The following is a 16,208-nucleotide window of genomic DNA, read 5'->3' as shown; positions in this document are numbered from 1 at the left end:
CACGTAGATGAGAAAAAGCGACGGCGCAAAGTTGAAAACAAACAAGCCGCAGCGGGAGCGGGAGCGGGAGCAGCAGCCGCGAGGGAAGGAGCCACTTGATATGTTCATCCGGTCACTCCGATCCGCCGATCACTCACTCCGTCAGACAGGCGGACACATTACGAAGGTGTTTGCTTGTTTTTCCTTTTTTTCCCCCCTCTTTTGGCTGGAGCGCTTCCATCCGCGCGTGGGCAGATGATTAGAACGCGTGCGTGGACGTCTCTAGCGGCAGCGGCGCATTCCTTCCTCTTTCTGCCCGCGAGTGTCTGCGTGTGCGTGTAGGCGCGTGCGTGTGTGCGTGACGCCGTGAGAGAGCGTGAACGCACACGCGCGGTAAATAAACAAACAAACAAACAAGATGAAGACGCGATGGAGGAGGTGCGCGCTACAGGTGGAGCCTGGCTGTGAACTTTGACCCGTGACCCCGCTGTTCAAACAAATGTAAAAAGCTGCTGTAATTCCCACGCATTTTTAGTATTTAAAGTCGTTTAGGTCCCGCTTACGAGACATTTAGGAGTTAAAATGTTTGAATATTGTTATAATAATCCGTTTTATTTGTTTATGATGATGTGGGTCATAAAGATTTTTTTTTTTATTGCTCAGCATTATTGTTGAAAACACCCAACCGCCAAGCTCTGTAGCCTATTCATGTTTTTATTCTATACTGGGCAAACTTGGCAAATGAAAAGTTAACGTTTGAATCACAGAGGATGCCACACCAAAATCCTCGAATAAACATGAATTATCACATTTCCCAAAATAATAGCTTTCTACTTTTCTGAATAAATTGCATTTGTGGCCTACTCTGTTTGGAAAAGGTTTAAGATTCTCCTACACTCCACTATCGCATTACGCATCCCCCTGTTCCCCCTTAGGGCCCATTTAATCACATTAATCCACACGTGTCCAAAATGGTTTCATTCAGTCTCAATTAAAATGTGTGGCGTATGTTTTTGTGATGTCTGGCGCCTCCTTGTGCTCGCGTAAGGTAAGACACTGCTTCATTCATCTTTTATGGTGTTGACAGAGAGTACTTTTTAAAGGGGATGGATGGCTTTTTAATTTTATTTAAGAATTTTCGTTTTGCCCCATTGGATTTATTAGACAGAACCACAGCGTATAGTGTGAAATGGGGCAGAGAGGACATTCAGCAAATTGTGGCGGAATCAGACTACGCTGAGCTCGGCCGCACAAAGCCTTCTGAACCACTTGACCACCGGGTAGCACTGTATTTAAAAAGGACAAATTGAGCAGAATAGCTACAATCAATGTGATATTATCGAATGTTTTAAGGTGAAGGTAGTTTATGTTCAATTGCTTGTCAAACCAAACGTTTGAGAAATCATTTAAACATATAAATACTGTATGAAGCAAAAACAGAAAAAAGACCCCCATTACCCTTTTGACAAGGGTATTTCCCTTACCGTTACTTATGTATAATGTATCCTTTTTCACCCATAACATTGACCCAAGACCAAGCTAGGCATAACTTGCAAGATTTAGAGTGAAAAGTATTCATTTTAATTAAGTTTTCCATCCAGCAGCAGATGAAAGTAAATTTAAAAGGTGCAAATGTATTCAAAATCAGTGGAGAAAACAGCGGAGAGGCAGAAGCAAACATGGGATTAATTTTCAGGCATTATATGAAGCCTTAGCTGGATCATACCTGCAGACTGCCGCGCAGGGAATATCAAAATGTGCTGGCGGGGGGCCGTCACAGCCCTGCTTTATAATCCTTAAGTAGATTTATCTGTATGGACTTTTTCCTAATTTTAAGAAGCATCAATTTCTCAAAATATATGCAGTGGTTTATACTTTTCTTAAGGTTGTAAAAATATAAAAATGTAATAATAAATATCTCTATTATTATGCATTTTAAAATTAGCCGCTTATGTCACCAGTTCCCGAAATAATCTGTGTTGTTACTATCCTGCAGCAGATATCCTTGTGTGCCCCAGCATTCATTAGCTGTGTGTGATCCCATTGGAGTGTTCTTGTTGTAAATGCAGAGCGAGGAGAGGCAGATCTGTGCGGCTTCAGTCATGGCTGAAGTCAAGTCAATAACATGGAGCTGAAGCTGTTCACACGCAGCAGGGTTAATGCATGAATGTCCTCTTCACATTCCCTTTTCTTTTTTCTTTAAAGATTACAAGAGCACACTCTTGACATATCAATTTATTTTATGAAATTCCATAGTAGGGCTGAGCAATATTTCGCAATATAAAGTATTGATATTGCAATAACGCAATAGTCAATATGGCAACAAACTATATCACAATAACACCAAAGTCCTCCATCTGTCAGAAATGTGCTGTTTTTGTCAAATAAAACATTGAAAAAAGCCAGAAATTTCCTTTTTCATTCCAAATTAGACGTCATTTTGTTTCTGTTTTGTCTCTGTTAAGTTTTAATTTTCACAGAGTTTGACTAATACATTGAGGCGTGGATATATATATAGCTACATTAAAATCTTACAATGATATTGATATTGTAATAATTAACAGCCATATTATTATTATATTGCAATCATCAATCTTGCTTTTGTTGTAAGAGCTTTTGATCTCAATGGGTTTATATCCTGGTTAAATAAAGGTTAATAAATAAAAATGTAGTTGGGGAATAAAAACAATGCATTTGTAACCACGTGACAGCCTCTTCTAGTTCAGGGGTAAATGCCACACTGATGCCTGGATCTGTTTACTTGTTGACTTCTTCTGGTTGGATACAGAACGTGTCCCATCTTCCTATTTGTTAAGGATATGAACCCATCTGAAACCTTGAGTTTGCTTTAACCTTGGTTTAGGCTCCTTCTGTAATCCCAGCCTCTTTCCCTCTTTGCCGTTATCCCTGGAGCGGTATGCTGTGTAATGCTACGTGACAGCTGGATGTAAGCTCAATGTACAGTAACATGCGGAGCCCACATTTACAGCGTTCATCCGTATGTCCTTAGATCACATGGCACTATTTGATGAGATGCTCATTTGCTCGCTTTCAGAGGAATACAAATGCTCGTGTGATGGCTCCGGGCCTCGCTGTCGAGGGCCATAAGTCACCCTGCTGGGATACTGATGATATGACAACATCAGAGTCAGGCGCGGGCATCAATTTGGCCCCGTCGCCATGGTTATTGTCTCCACAGGGGCCGGCGAGACCAGCCTGGAGCACATTGGCAGCTGATTTTTGTGGCTCTTCTGGTGACATTTACTGAATCAGGCCTCTTCCCGGCAGGCGAGCGTGCTTTAAACACACACTACACATTACACATGCTTTTTCATTTCTAATTCTGTGACGTTTGAAATTGTATGCTCAAATGAAAGGAGTTGTACAACATTTATACTCAGTTACTCAAAATTAGTTATTAGTTACTTCCCTCAGCAACCCATTAAATTAAAATGAGTTATTTACCCAACACTGGAGATGTTTGAGTTTGGTCTAGAGATTGGAGATAGAGTTTGGGGACTATCTATGTTAAAGGGGACATATTATGCACTTTAATGAGCTTTGTGTTTCCTCATCATTAGTTTACTCAAAGTTGTATTTTGAATAATTCCTGCATGTTTGAGTGTGTGATAAAATGTGAATATATGAGTATATTTCTGTGATGTATTTTATCTGCATAATAGTGATATTTTATCTGCATCATTAGTCTAAGAGAAGAACGGGTGTGTGACAAACTGCATTTGTTTGTGAAGGTATCATAAAGATGGGCCAAAGAATGTTGCCCCAGAGGGGGGGGAGTTGCACCCCCCCTTGCAGGCTTGATCTCTACGGAAAAATACCAAGTGCCTTGATGTGAGGCTGACCAATGAGAAATGTGACCCGCCTATTCCAGAATATCTAATAAAACCAACCAGCATGGGAAAAAACAGGGTGAGACGCAGGAGGATCACGCAGGCTGCGTACCACAGCTTGCGTGATCAGTCCCCGCGTTTTCTCCCATGCATGCCATACAAATGTCTGACATTTCTGTGTCGTTTCATATTCTAAGTTGAATTGTGTTCTCTATGTGTTAAGGAATAGCATCTGGTGTATGTCTCATCCCAAGGACATGTTTGTCTAATTCCATGACAGAGTGATCCTGTATTGTCCTGCAACTGAGGCTCCAGTGCTCAGATTCTAAATAAAAGCCCTTCTTCAATAATAAAAACGTGTAAATGACAATCTGCTGCTTGTTACGGTGAAATGTGACTTTGAAGAGGCGGAGCTTATCGGTCTTGCAGTTTTGAAAAAGAAGTAAACGAAGATGCTTTGGAATGACTAATATAATTATAATTAAGAAAATGTAAAATGATTATCCACTTATGTTATAGTTCAATGCTAAATACGTGTCTTCTTTCAAGCTGGTACCTGACCTTTTTAGTAAATGAGTACATTTGTTTGTAATTGACACAAATGAAACCGCTGCACACTCTCTAAAGTATTTTATTTCTCATCAAGACAGAAGTAAGAGCTGAAAGCAGAGCTGTGTTTATGTGGTCCTGACCCATCGGGGGGGAAAAAGTTCCAAAACAGTTCCTAAAATGAATACATGTGATAATAATGATGTGTCAAAGGGTCTGTGAGAGCTAAGAAACAACTAAAGATATAACATAAATATATATTAAAACAACAATTAAACATACAGGATTCTTGACTGCCTCTGACGGGTTGGATGACTCGTTGAACTAAAATGCAGTTAAGATAAATTTACAATTTTGCAAAAAAATTGTAAAAAATTTATCAAGATTACAAATTAAAGGTGGTATGGACGATTTTTTTCAGCAAATTTTGTATCATATTTCCTCTTGGCGTGGACTGCCGATTAGTCTTGCCACGTATCAATCATAAAACGCACCTACCGCTCACCTGCAGCCGCGTCAGGCTCGTCCCAACGTTTCCGCGTGCCTAAGCGCATGGATCTATCATAATATAGTTCCCTCAGTGTACGGGGCAAAATGAAGACGGAGAAAGACTGCTGAAGCTGACTCAGAAGTAGACGGAAATCTACGAGTGATGCGATGCGCTCCGTTGCGCTAATAAACAAACGCACGTGTGTGTTGTATCAGTCCACACGGGGGAGTGCGCATGCGCACTTCAGCCTGAGTTCTCAAATCGCCGAAAAATCGTCCATACCGCCTTTAACTTCCTGTTTGAAATTGATGACATCACACTAGGAAATTACCCAGCAAACACGGGGCAAAAACTCATCTAATGTCCCAGTTGTTTGTTGTTAAAGAGCACCTTGTTGAATTACTGTTTAGAGAGTCAAAAAAGTAGTTTTTTTTGTGTAAATTATGCATAAACTTTGACTGGAATGAGTGACCCTACTGTGATGTCACTTCCTGTCACTACAGATTTGTCAACTTTTCTCCACAAATACTTACTAGATTGGTGTAAAACTATAATGTATATTTACAACAAGTATAAATACACCAAAGAAAGTCAAAATTGGAAAATCGTAAAAACCTGTCACAGGCACTTTAAATGCTACGGTTGATCTCACAATGTGTGGATTTAAGTTTGTAGTTGCCGATAAAAAAGACACATTTGGATCTGTTTCTGTTTTTTGGTACATACTGTAAACATATTCAAGTATCCTATCACATTCTGTACTAATATCGAGACTGAAAAAGCCAAATTGTTGCAACTCAAAAATGAAACAAGCGTAGTATTTAACCTCACCATTTCACAACAAAATACCTAAAACAAAAGTCCTTTTTGCTAATCCACTGTTAAGATTTTCAGTATCTTATTATGGTACAAAGATGTGTGCGATGGACCGAAGAGCATCCTAAATTATTTTGTGAAAAGCACGCATTACTATTTAATGTCTCTTTATTAAATGTTCATGTTGGCAGGAAAGCGGGTCTTGGACAAGCGTTGTAATGTGCCAGCATGGAAGAACATGGCTTATCTGCACAAACCATGCGGGATGTAATCACGGCTAAACTCTCCTTTATATGTCTCCATGGCAACTGCTTCTTAACATAATAGCGGCATGAGCAGGGAGCAAGAGGTGTCACATAAGAAAATCACTTACATTGAGATGAATAGGGCCTTGATTGATTATGCACATTTTATTATTTCAATCTCCACGTTAGATTGTTATATCGTTCAGAAAGCTTTCATGTCGCCAACTTTCATGGAAATAATTAAAGCAATATCGGATTCCTTTTCACTTCAGCGCTTGACAGACGTTTTAAATGCTCTATTGTTACTAAAGAAAGAGAAAATGTGTTTTGGAAAGCGCAGAAATATTGTTGGGAATAAACTTCTCAAAAATTGATGGTTGCTTTCAGAATGTGTCACCAAGGCTGAACATGAGTCAGTGTGGCAACCTTTGAAACAAACAAAAATGAATAAATTAATAGGTTGTGTACAAGTTCTAGAATGTTATTATGCTATTATTTCAGATTAGTGGCGAACAGGGGTTTGTACAAGTCTTTGGGAGACTTTCTGAAGCTTTTGTGAAATAATAATTTCACTTTATGTTTATTTCTACAGAGATTTAGACTGCTAGAGAAGACATTGACACAGTAACGACCGTAAATCAGGTCAACAAATCTGCAATCTGACAGTTAAACAGCAAAATCGTCCGTATAATTCTGTCCTCCAGCTCCTTTTAATGCTTTTTAAGGATTTTGTGAAGACCGTTCCCCATTCAAAAGATATATTTTGATTTGAATTGCACTGTTGCTATAAAAACAGGGGACCGTTGCCATGCCAAATCCTTAATGTTTATAACTGAAACCCATGAATAGGGATTCTCGAATGTTGGCACAGCAATTAAAAATTTAAAACAAGAATATGATATCGTTTGAATGAAGAGTCCTCAAAATATCACCTGTATCACACTGTGGAGCATTAACATCTCCATTTCCCTTCAATGTATTTAAACAACAAAGAACAAGGTGCAAAGTCCTCAATCTTAATATGTGCCGGTACATCCAATGGTCTCTACACTCTCTGATGTTTATAGTGTCTTACAGTTCCTACTAAAACGCTTTCCATGATTTAAAATGGATTAGCCACAAAATATTCACGCAAAGTTCCCAAAGTGCAGCTACTGCCAACTTTTGACACAGAAATGTTCAGCACCCCAGAGAGTTCCTTCACAAATGTCACACTGTATGTTTCAAAACCCTCTACACTGCAAATTTAAGTCAATGATTTTAGACATCCAGGTAGGCTGCATAGCAAAAGAAAATTAGAATTCTGTCTGCTGGACAAAAGTTTTGAGGGTGAATATGCTTCTTCAGTCGCTGCCTTATATCTGTCTGAAGGAGGAGCCAACTACAGTGACACTAACTAGTCGTATACAGTAATGGATTGAGCCAACAACACATAGACCTGACTAGAAACAGCAACTACCTTGTGTTTGTGTGAGTGTAGTTTTCTCCCCTTTCAGAGACATAAGGGAGTGACTCACCAGTTCTGTCACAGGAACTGAAGAAGCTCCTTGGACGAGCAGCACATCGTATTCACTCTTAGAAGACCTTAAAAGTCCTCTTGATGAATAACTGCAATAATTCCAAAAACAATGAGTTTTATTTTTGTTAGATAGCAATGTTTCAAGACCTCAACACCTGCCAAATGTTATGAAGACGTTAAACATAAACCACCTCAAACCTTCAGTCGGATTTGAGTTTTGCATAAACTGGTCTCACTTAGAGGTGGATTCTGTTTTTAATTTCCTTAAAAGTCTATTAAATTCTGGTCAAACTCTTACCAATCCTTTATTGGTCCCAAATTTGAATATGCTTCTCCTTCGTGGTCTCTATTAATTATACTTTCAAGCGTTGGTTAGTCAACATAAACCATTAGTCACGGTGCATAATGAATTCTAATCCTAAACTTTACGAATCAATAATCGTAGGGACAGTGAGTGAAGAAGGCTCCTCGTTGGTGTTGTGCAATCACAGCGTTGTGTTGCCGCGAGCTTTTCCTGTGCAGCGAAGTAATGACAGATCAAGTCCTTCATTGAGTTAGAATCAGCAGAGCACAGACTGACTGTAGAACTGCTCCAGCTTATCTCTTCAGCTGTGCCGCCAGCACCACACACTCAAGAGACAGTAAATACAAGCCAGGTAGCAAGTAGTCAGCAGTCTTTTAATATATCCTGGAGGTGACGGATGACATACATGCATCGTCTAGAATATTATAGAAAAATAACCATTTTTCTGTGCAAGGTAAACAAGGACACTTAAAAACTCAGGAGTGGCCAAAGACACAATGTACCATCAAAGACAAAACAACTGAAGACAGACAGACAGAGACAGAAAGGCTCTTTATGTCCTCATCTGGTAGCATTATCCCATAGTAAACAAAGATGTAAAGGCGGCTTAAAATTGTTGACTTTATCAAATCAAAAGCCAAATATACAGTGTCAAACTCCAACATTTGACATCAAAATGAAAGTGGCAATATACTATAACTAAAAGAGGTAAAGTAAATGTATATATTTCAGACTCTTAAGTGTTGTATTATCAGTTGCAATGTGTTTCCTGTGTTGCCCCGACGACAAAACACTCCAAACATTTGATCACAAGTGGGCTTTATCGTGTAACCAGAGATTGTTCTGAAACGAGATTGCCTTGTCAGCTATTTATGTGCTGCCAGCTTCTAATGTTCACCCTAGGCACTTCCCCTGATCTGAAAAAATAGACGTTAAAAGGACATGTTTTAGCTACTCCGGTAGTGTAATACAATCATGAAATGAAATGTCAGATTAAAAAAGTGTTCCACGACCCACTTGTTCCAGGTCAGTGTTGTGCCTGTGTAACTAAGACAGTGCAGGGACATGTCGAGGGAGGCAACTGAAAAGGGAAATGAAAACGATGATGTCCCATCATGTCCCACAGTACATGGTAACAGCTGAACTGTGTGTGACGCCACAGCCTCACAGTAAAGTGCACTTCATCTGCCTGTTCCACACTCTGGTAATGCTTTAAAATAAGCACAATAACATGAGTACGATGTCCTGTTCTCCATCACAGCGTAGACAGAACACAGTTGACATGTAATAACGGCCTGCTTTTTATACCAACAGCTTGACCAAACCAGTATGCTGGTTTACAATGTCCAGTCACTTCTGTTCAGCCATTGAAAAAGCACAGCCAGTCACTGCGGTGAGAGCTCATATGTGCAAAATCACAGTCCTGTGTTTCCTCCCGTTACAGCCTCACAGCAGAGACATGGTCTATGTGCTCTCCGGCTCTAGAGCTCAGACTGACAGCTGACTCCACTGTCAGACCGGCCTCTTGTGCTTCCATGTCCATGTGGGCCTGTCTGAATGCTACCTGATGCGACCATCAATCTTCACTGGGCCCAGTTCAGATTTGGGGTCTGGGGACATGGAGCTCCAGGTGGTCTGAGAACATAGTGTCAGTACACTGCAGGAAGAGCTCTGAGTGGCACACGTGTCCCCAGTGACCCAAAACCCCTCCACAAGACTGTCCAGCCAGGCCTCCAGAGGTTTTCCCACCAGCTGGGCGTTTTGTTGGGCTTTAAGCATGACTGGCTCCTGAGGGGGCAGCTTCAGCACAGAGCTTAGCTGATCAAAGCTCTGCTCCAGATACTGGTTACCAGGAGGCCCTGCCAGCATCCAGCTGTCCTCTCCTGCAACCACACACACACACAACCGAGGCACGTTAGCTCAGATCTGACACTTTAAATGTGTAAAGTAGCAGATAATGTGCCGGTTTTACCTTTGCGCAGTGGCTCCTTGTCTTTGAAGCTCAGGGGCAGTACTGAGAACTGTACTTGTGCAATGCGCTCCCACTGTTTGAGCACCCTGACTGTCCAGATGCCGGGCCGCAGAGGGTGCTGCAGAGGTGGTTTGTACTGGGTATACTCTGCGTCCACATCCACTGTGATGTCATAAGACGCTGCCACCACCAGAGCCGGGTCGATCCACACAATAGTGGCTGTGAGGTTGGGCCCTCGTGCCCATTTCTGCATCGCTAAGGGCTCATCCATCGGGCCAATGATGCCACCAAAGTTACGAAAGATTCTCTCTTTTGGATCCCACTCTGTGCCAATCTGTATGACAAAATAACAAATCAAATCATTTATAATTGCAATTCAAAACATCCATTATTAATTATTAGCATGAGTAGTTAAAGAAGATTATAGTTGAAAGTCATTGTTGCAATATTACAATAATCAAAGTGCACCTACCTCCAGGCTCTTGAGCCTCTCAAACTCTTTGAGGTTGTTTTCAAAGACCAGTGTGGCCTGAGGCACAGCCCACATCTCCAGTGTCTCCCTGACCAGTGATCCTACAGCCTGGACCTCCTGTAGGACCAGGTAGCCCTGGAAGCGGTCATAGTGGAAATACACATGCACCGACACTGGAAAACCAACTGGCTCAAACCTACAAACAGGAGCAGAGAAAATCAGAGCTATGCATTTTAAACAAACTAATGTGGACATACGCTGTGGACATTGTGCTGACCTGCAAGAGTCCATGTTCTGGGTGGTTCTGAGGTTGTTCAGGGCCAGGCGAAAGAAGGATGAGAAGGCAGTAAGAGCCACATCACTCAGCGAGCCCACGCCGTCCAACTGCTCAAACAGATTCTCCCAATACGCCTTGACCGCCACAGTGCCCGGTGCGTACTGCCCATACAAGTGCGTGTCCAGGATGTCTATGGCCTCCTGGTTCACCGACGACTCAAACTTACGAGCAAAAAATGTTGGCCGCGCCAATTGCTGTGGGAAAATTAAGGCAAAGAAATTATATAAAAGTCCCTGAACACTTTAATAGAACAGAGTTTTTGCTCCACAAACCTGGATCCGAATGAGATCTTGTGGTTTGAAGTCATTGGGTGAGCAACCGCACCAGTCCACAATGTGTTTGTATTGGCATTTACAGCCCAGCTTCCTGTTCCAGTTGGTGACACGCAGGTTATTGTCTATCAGAGTGTCACACATGTGGCTATTCCCCAGCACAGTGTGGAAGAAGGACTGCGGCGGAAAACACAGACAAAACATTTTGAGCAAACGACCGGTACATCTGTAGTGTCAGCAGGACTTTACAACCAACACCTGCGCCTTCAAAAACAGACTTGACTGACTGGGAAAAGCCAAATGTCACCGCTCTAAAAGCACCAGATAAAAGCAAAGCACCTACTGAGACGTGCGGGTGAAATACAGCCTTTTAAACGACACAGTCTACTGCCCCGACCGCACTGCCTCAAAGCCCTGACACGTTTATAAATCAAAGAGATCGAAAGAGAAACGCTTCGGTTACCTCGGCCGGCAGCAGCGCGTAGGTATAAAATTGCTTAAGCCCCGTCACCAGAGGGTCCATGGAGCTCATGACGTACTCCACGAAGCGGCGAGTGAGGGCGAACCAGTCGGACCCCCCGGACACTTCCAGACCCTCGGGGATGTGCCGCTCGCCCAGACGCCACATGTGGTTATCGCACTCGTGGAACAGTCGATCCAGGCCTTGCTTCTTTATGAATCTTAGAGGGATAAGAAAGTGGGTTATTTTGTCTGTACTATTAAAAGGGGTTTAAAAGGAGGGCAACGCCTACACACCTGGCGTTCTCTCTGCCATGGGACTTGAGGAAGTTTCTGTCTCGGTTTTGAGACAGAAATGCAACCAATTCACCGTTTGTTCTGAAGAAGAAATCATGGAGAAATGTTAAGTGCAGTGTAATACAGAGAGTGAAGGTTTATCATACTGATTTCATTTCATCAAGATCAGGGATTCAATATTAGCCTTTGATATCAATATTTAATTGGACTGTAAAACCATGTAATTGGGCTGTAACGCTCCAACAATGGAAACATGGATCCCTGTGGAACGTTCTTTTAGCTGCATCAAAAATAAATAAATAAAGTCAGACATCGATGCAAATAGGAATTTTACAAAAAGGGACAAATGCCAGACTGACTTTCTTTGAACTACTCTTTGTTTTTGTCATTCTCTCTGCTTCTTGTGCCATATCTTTTGATTTTGTTATCATTTTCACTATATAAAAATAATATATAGTATAAAAACAGAAAGAAAATGGCTATAACAAAGACAGTGGCAGCATTAAATAATGTCCAACAAGAATAATAAAGTATTTTAATTAAAAATACATTTTATTCGTAAATATTTATGAGCCATATTTCAACATAATTTGGTTTATAATGTATTAAAAAACTCTCAATAGAAAAATTGGTTTGACACTAATAATTCTTTGCAGCCATAAAGAAAACCTAGAATTTGAATCATCAAATACAACAGGCATGTTTTTATCTTATGCTTCTAGTTAAATTCACAGTTAAACTTCTTGTTTCTGATCCATTATTTGCTGCGGTAAATTGTAAACGTGGGTGAAGAGCACTGACCATCGAAACGACAAACCCCGTTACCACCGCCCATCCCGCCCTTTCTGAGACGCACCTGGTTGGGAAATCGGTGGCGCTCAGATTGATGAAGAAGTCCCATTTCCAGTCCAGCATGGCGAGCAGGTCCTGCATGCTGCGGAGGTACGCCTTCAGAAGACTGGCGCCGCCCCAGATGGTGACCATGCGCCAAGGTGTGGCCCGGATGTTTGGATACTGCTGCGCAATCTGCACCACCTCCCTGTGCATGTAGCCTGAACGCTGCAAGGGCAAAGGTCAGCCACAACATCAACCGGAGCAGACTCATTTCCTTAGTAACGTAAAGTAGAACTTATATATAAGATAAGATATTCCTTTATTGTCCCACATGGGGAAATTTCATTGATGCAACGCAGGTAGATACAGAGATAGATACAGAAGAAAAGAACAGATCACTTATAGGAAGTTTGAAAAACACTTTCAATAGAAGATCTCTTATAAACAAAAACTTCCATAGACAAAACCTCCCATTACCCAACAAGGGATGGAGGGGAAAAATAAGATAAAAATAAATAAATACATAAATACCATTGCATGTGATCACGACAGTAATTGCACATGAATATGTGTCACGACGGCACATGGATTGCACAGTAATTGCACATATGACGGAATTGCACATCAGTTTTAGGTTAGGTCAGTATTGCGAGTGTTCAGGACTAAGTTTATGTTATAAAGTCTGACAGCAGCAGGAAGGAAAGACCTACGGAACCTCTCCATCCCACAGCGAGGGTGGATCAGTCTCTCACTGAAGCTGCTCTCCAGAGCGGACAGAGTGTCCTGCAGGGGGCGACACTCATGGTCCAGCATAGATGTGAATCTAGCCAGGACCCTTCTGTCCCCCACCTCCTGCACCGAGTCCAGAGCGCAGCCCAGGACGGAGCTGGACTTCTTGATGACTCTGTCCAGCCTCTTCCTCTCTCTCTCTGTGATGCTGCTGCTCCAGCAGGCCACACCTACAGGAGCTGATGCCACCACAGAGTCGTAGAAGGTCTTCAGGAGTGGCCCTGTCACTCCAAAAGACCTGAGTCTCCTCAGGAGGTAGAGCCGACTCTGGCTCTTCCTGTACAGTGAGTCTGTGTTATGAGTCCAGTCCAGTTTGTGGTTCAGATGAACACCCAGGTACTTGTATGAGTCAATGTCCCGTCCCTGGATGTTCACTGGTGAGGGGGCAGTGGGGTGGCGTCTGCGGAAGTCCACCACCATCTCCTTGGTCTTCCCCGCGTTGATGAGGAGGTGGTTCCGCTGACACCAGTCCACAAAGTCCTGCGCCAGTCCTCTGTACTCCGCGTCATCGTCGTCCGTGATGAGTCCGATGATGGCAGAGTCGTCAGAGAACTCCTGCAGGACACAGCTGTCCGTGTCATGTCTGAAGTCTGCAGTGTAGAGGGTGAAGAGAAAGGGCGCGAGGACAGTGCCCTGGGGCGCCCCCACACTGCAGGTCCGAGTATCAGACACACAGTCCCGGGCTCTCACAAACTGGGGTCGGTCTGTGAGGTAGTCCAGGATCCACTCTGCAGGTCATACTCCACACCAGCCGTCTCCAGCTTGTCCCTCAGGAGCAGCGGCTGGATGGTGTTGAAGGCGCTGGAAAGATCGAAGAACAGGATCCTCACAGAGCTGCCAGGCTTTTCCAGGTGAGAGAGAGAGCGGTGCAGCAGGGAAATGACGGCGTCCTCCACTCCGATGCCAGACCGATATGCAAACTGCAGCGGGTCCATCCATCCATATATATCTATATATCTCTAGATCTCTAGATCTCTAGATCTAGATCTAGATATATATATATATAAAGTCGGTGATCATTGTTTTGATTAATAAAATTGATTTCAATTTTAAATATATTTTTTAACCAGATAAAGGTTAAAATAAGCTGACGGAAGGCTTCTAGACAGAGAATATTGACAAATAAAATGTATTATTGATGAAAATAACTATTATTTTTTGACATTTTGTAATAAAAAAGTGTGTATTTGAGTCTGTATAGTCCAATTATAAGCCCTCTGCTGTTAATTGTGGGAAGTGAACATATCTTATGAAGCACTGCTGAAGCACTGCTGTAGCACTACTGAAGCACTACTGAAGCACTACTGAAGCACTACTGAAGCACTACTAAAATGAGATGCAGTATTCAAAGGGGCTCCAGATCTGTGGAAAGGCAAGCCGAGGCGTCTCTGCTCTGGGCCTGGAGACTCTTCATCCCTGTCTGCTCCTGTCTGCCGCTGACTCTGCGCTTTAGCTTCACAACACGCCGCTCAGGGGAGAAGTGGACATCCTTTACGGATCAGCGGCTGTACTGGTGACACGCTGTGGCCCACACACCTATGCTCTCTGTGACCAGGCGCACGGCTTTCCTTTACAGCACACTTTTCCTCCACTAAATCCAGCCCCTAAGAATAAGCAATCCTCTCTGTGTCCAGGCTAATCCCTTTAACCACAGTGAGGGACTGCACGGATACGAATATCCCCCAGAATGCAAAAGAGGAAACGGAGAATGAACAAACAAGCACAATATTGAATCAAATGGGCTGAAACAACGTTGACAATTTTTAAACATCTCCCATCTCTACTGCTTATTTACTAGATTCACTCCCCACAGTTGCCACAAAACACTAAAACAAAGCATTCAAAAGTAAAAAGCGAGTTCTGCTGATGCGTATGTATTCACTGGAATTTAATATTGCAAAAGAGTAAAGCATAATAGGGAAACGAAACAAGTGTACGTTACTGTATTGTCTATAGTTGCTTACCTTGTCCACATGAATATAGTAGTAGTGGTCCTTATGATATATGGCTTTAATGAGGCGCTTCAGCTGCCGCACGCCCCGGCCATGAACCATCAGGACAAATGCTATTCTCACAGGGTTGTCCACCTTTAACAAGCTGTTGTCTAGCTCACCAACAGCCTGGACAGGGTTTGATATTCCTGAGAAGACACACACAAACAGGATTCATTTAGTTACTAATGCATAAAATGTGTTGCTACTTTCTCAAATACTTTTTAAAACAACAGCTCTATTGTGTTGGAGGGGTTTTCCCAGCCATAATTAGATTTGGGGGAAGGTTCTGTTAAACTTGTTGTTCCAAATGAACTCAGAATGGCTGAAGTTTGAAGACAAATGTATAATTGGGTCATCAGTGGCTAAACCCCTGCTGACGGGATAAACGCACGCTCCCTGTACCTTTCCTGTCCTACTCATAAAGCCGTGTGAAGCCTCACCGAGCTGAGGGCAGTACTGTGGCAGTTTGTGGGGCATGAGCTGTCCTGCCTGATGCTGACACACCAGGTTGGAGATCTCCTGTCTGCAATGCTGAGACGTTGCTCGATGAAGAGCCGACAGGGCGTCCTTGCCCGTAATGTCACATTTGGGGACAAAGTCACTGCTGGGAGCTTGATGAGCCCCGTCCACACTGCCCGTCTCTCCCGGTATGGCGGGCAGTCTGGCCCCCTCAGAGGCGCTCCGTGCATCGCTGAAGTTCCTGCTGCTGGAGGGGTCGTGAGGCTCCAGGGGGCTCTTCTGCCGAGGGCGAGTTCCTTTGCGGCTGGTGCCCCTCCTCAGGGCGCTGGCCGCGGTGCCCCCCGTCCGCTCTAACCTGCTGCTCCATCTGCCCCTGCTCTTCCCAGGCACAGAGTTCTGCTTCTCCAAAAGGCCAGGGTCTCTTTTTGGGTCCTGGTTACTGTGGTCAGGCAGCTTAGAGCGGCGTGTCTTTCTCTGAAAGAAAACAAAGGACAAAACACACCATTTATATTATATTATATTATATTATATTATATTACATGCTTTTAACAGGGGCTATATTTAACAGTA

At 42.9% G+C, this 16,208-nt stretch overlaps 1 protein-coding gene across 2 annotated transcripts in view; it reads right to left on the bottom strand.

Moving 5' to 3' along the window:
• Positions 1 to 8,106: 8,106 nt before the first annotated feature.
• The window catches only part of xylt2 (xylosyltransferase II), a 10,387-nt gene continuing 2,285 nt past the window's right edge, over positions 8,107 to 16,208 (bottom strand). Inside the window, exons 2-11 of one of the 2 annotated variants that reach the window (XM_072442540.1) lie at positions 15,620 to 16,112; positions 15,150 to 15,325; positions 12,419 to 12,621; positions 11,563 to 11,643; positions 11,270 to 11,486; positions 10,807 to 10,983; positions 10,475 to 10,728; positions 10,198 to 10,393; positions 9,726 to 10,059; positions 8,107 to 9,636 (exon numbers count right to left, since the gene is read on the bottom strand). In XM_072442540.1, the coding sequence (XP_072298641.1) occupies positions 9,314 to 9,636; positions 9,726 to 10,059; positions 10,198 to 10,393; positions 10,475 to 10,728; positions 10,807 to 10,983; positions 11,270 to 11,486; positions 11,563 to 11,643; positions 12,419 to 12,621; positions 15,150 to 15,325; positions 15,620 to 16,112 (2,454 nt within the window). In that variant the 3' untranslated portion in view covers positions 8,107 to 9,313. Of the gene's footprint in view, positions 9,637 to 9,725; positions 10,060 to 10,197; positions 10,729 to 10,806; positions 10,984 to 11,269; positions 11,487 to 11,562; positions 11,644 to 12,418; positions 12,622 to 15,149; positions 15,326 to 15,619; positions 16,113 to 16,208 lie in introns of both variants that reach the window. The other variant, XM_072442539.1, reaches the window with a different exon arrangement.

The sequence above is a fragment of the Eucyclogobius newberryi genome, unplaced genomic scaffold (assembly GCF_026437365.1).
Source record: "Eucyclogobius newberryi isolate DKJ021-1_F unplaced genomic scaffold, fEucNew1.0.hap1 SCAF_13, whole genome shotgun sequence".
NCBI classification, from domain to species: domain Eukaryota; kingdom Metazoa; phylum Chordata; class Actinopteri; order Gobiiformes; family Gobiidae; genus Eucyclogobius; species Eucyclogobius newberryi.
Note: the sequence above shows the minus strand (reverse complement) of the source record. Positions and strands in the feature narration are given on the sequence as shown.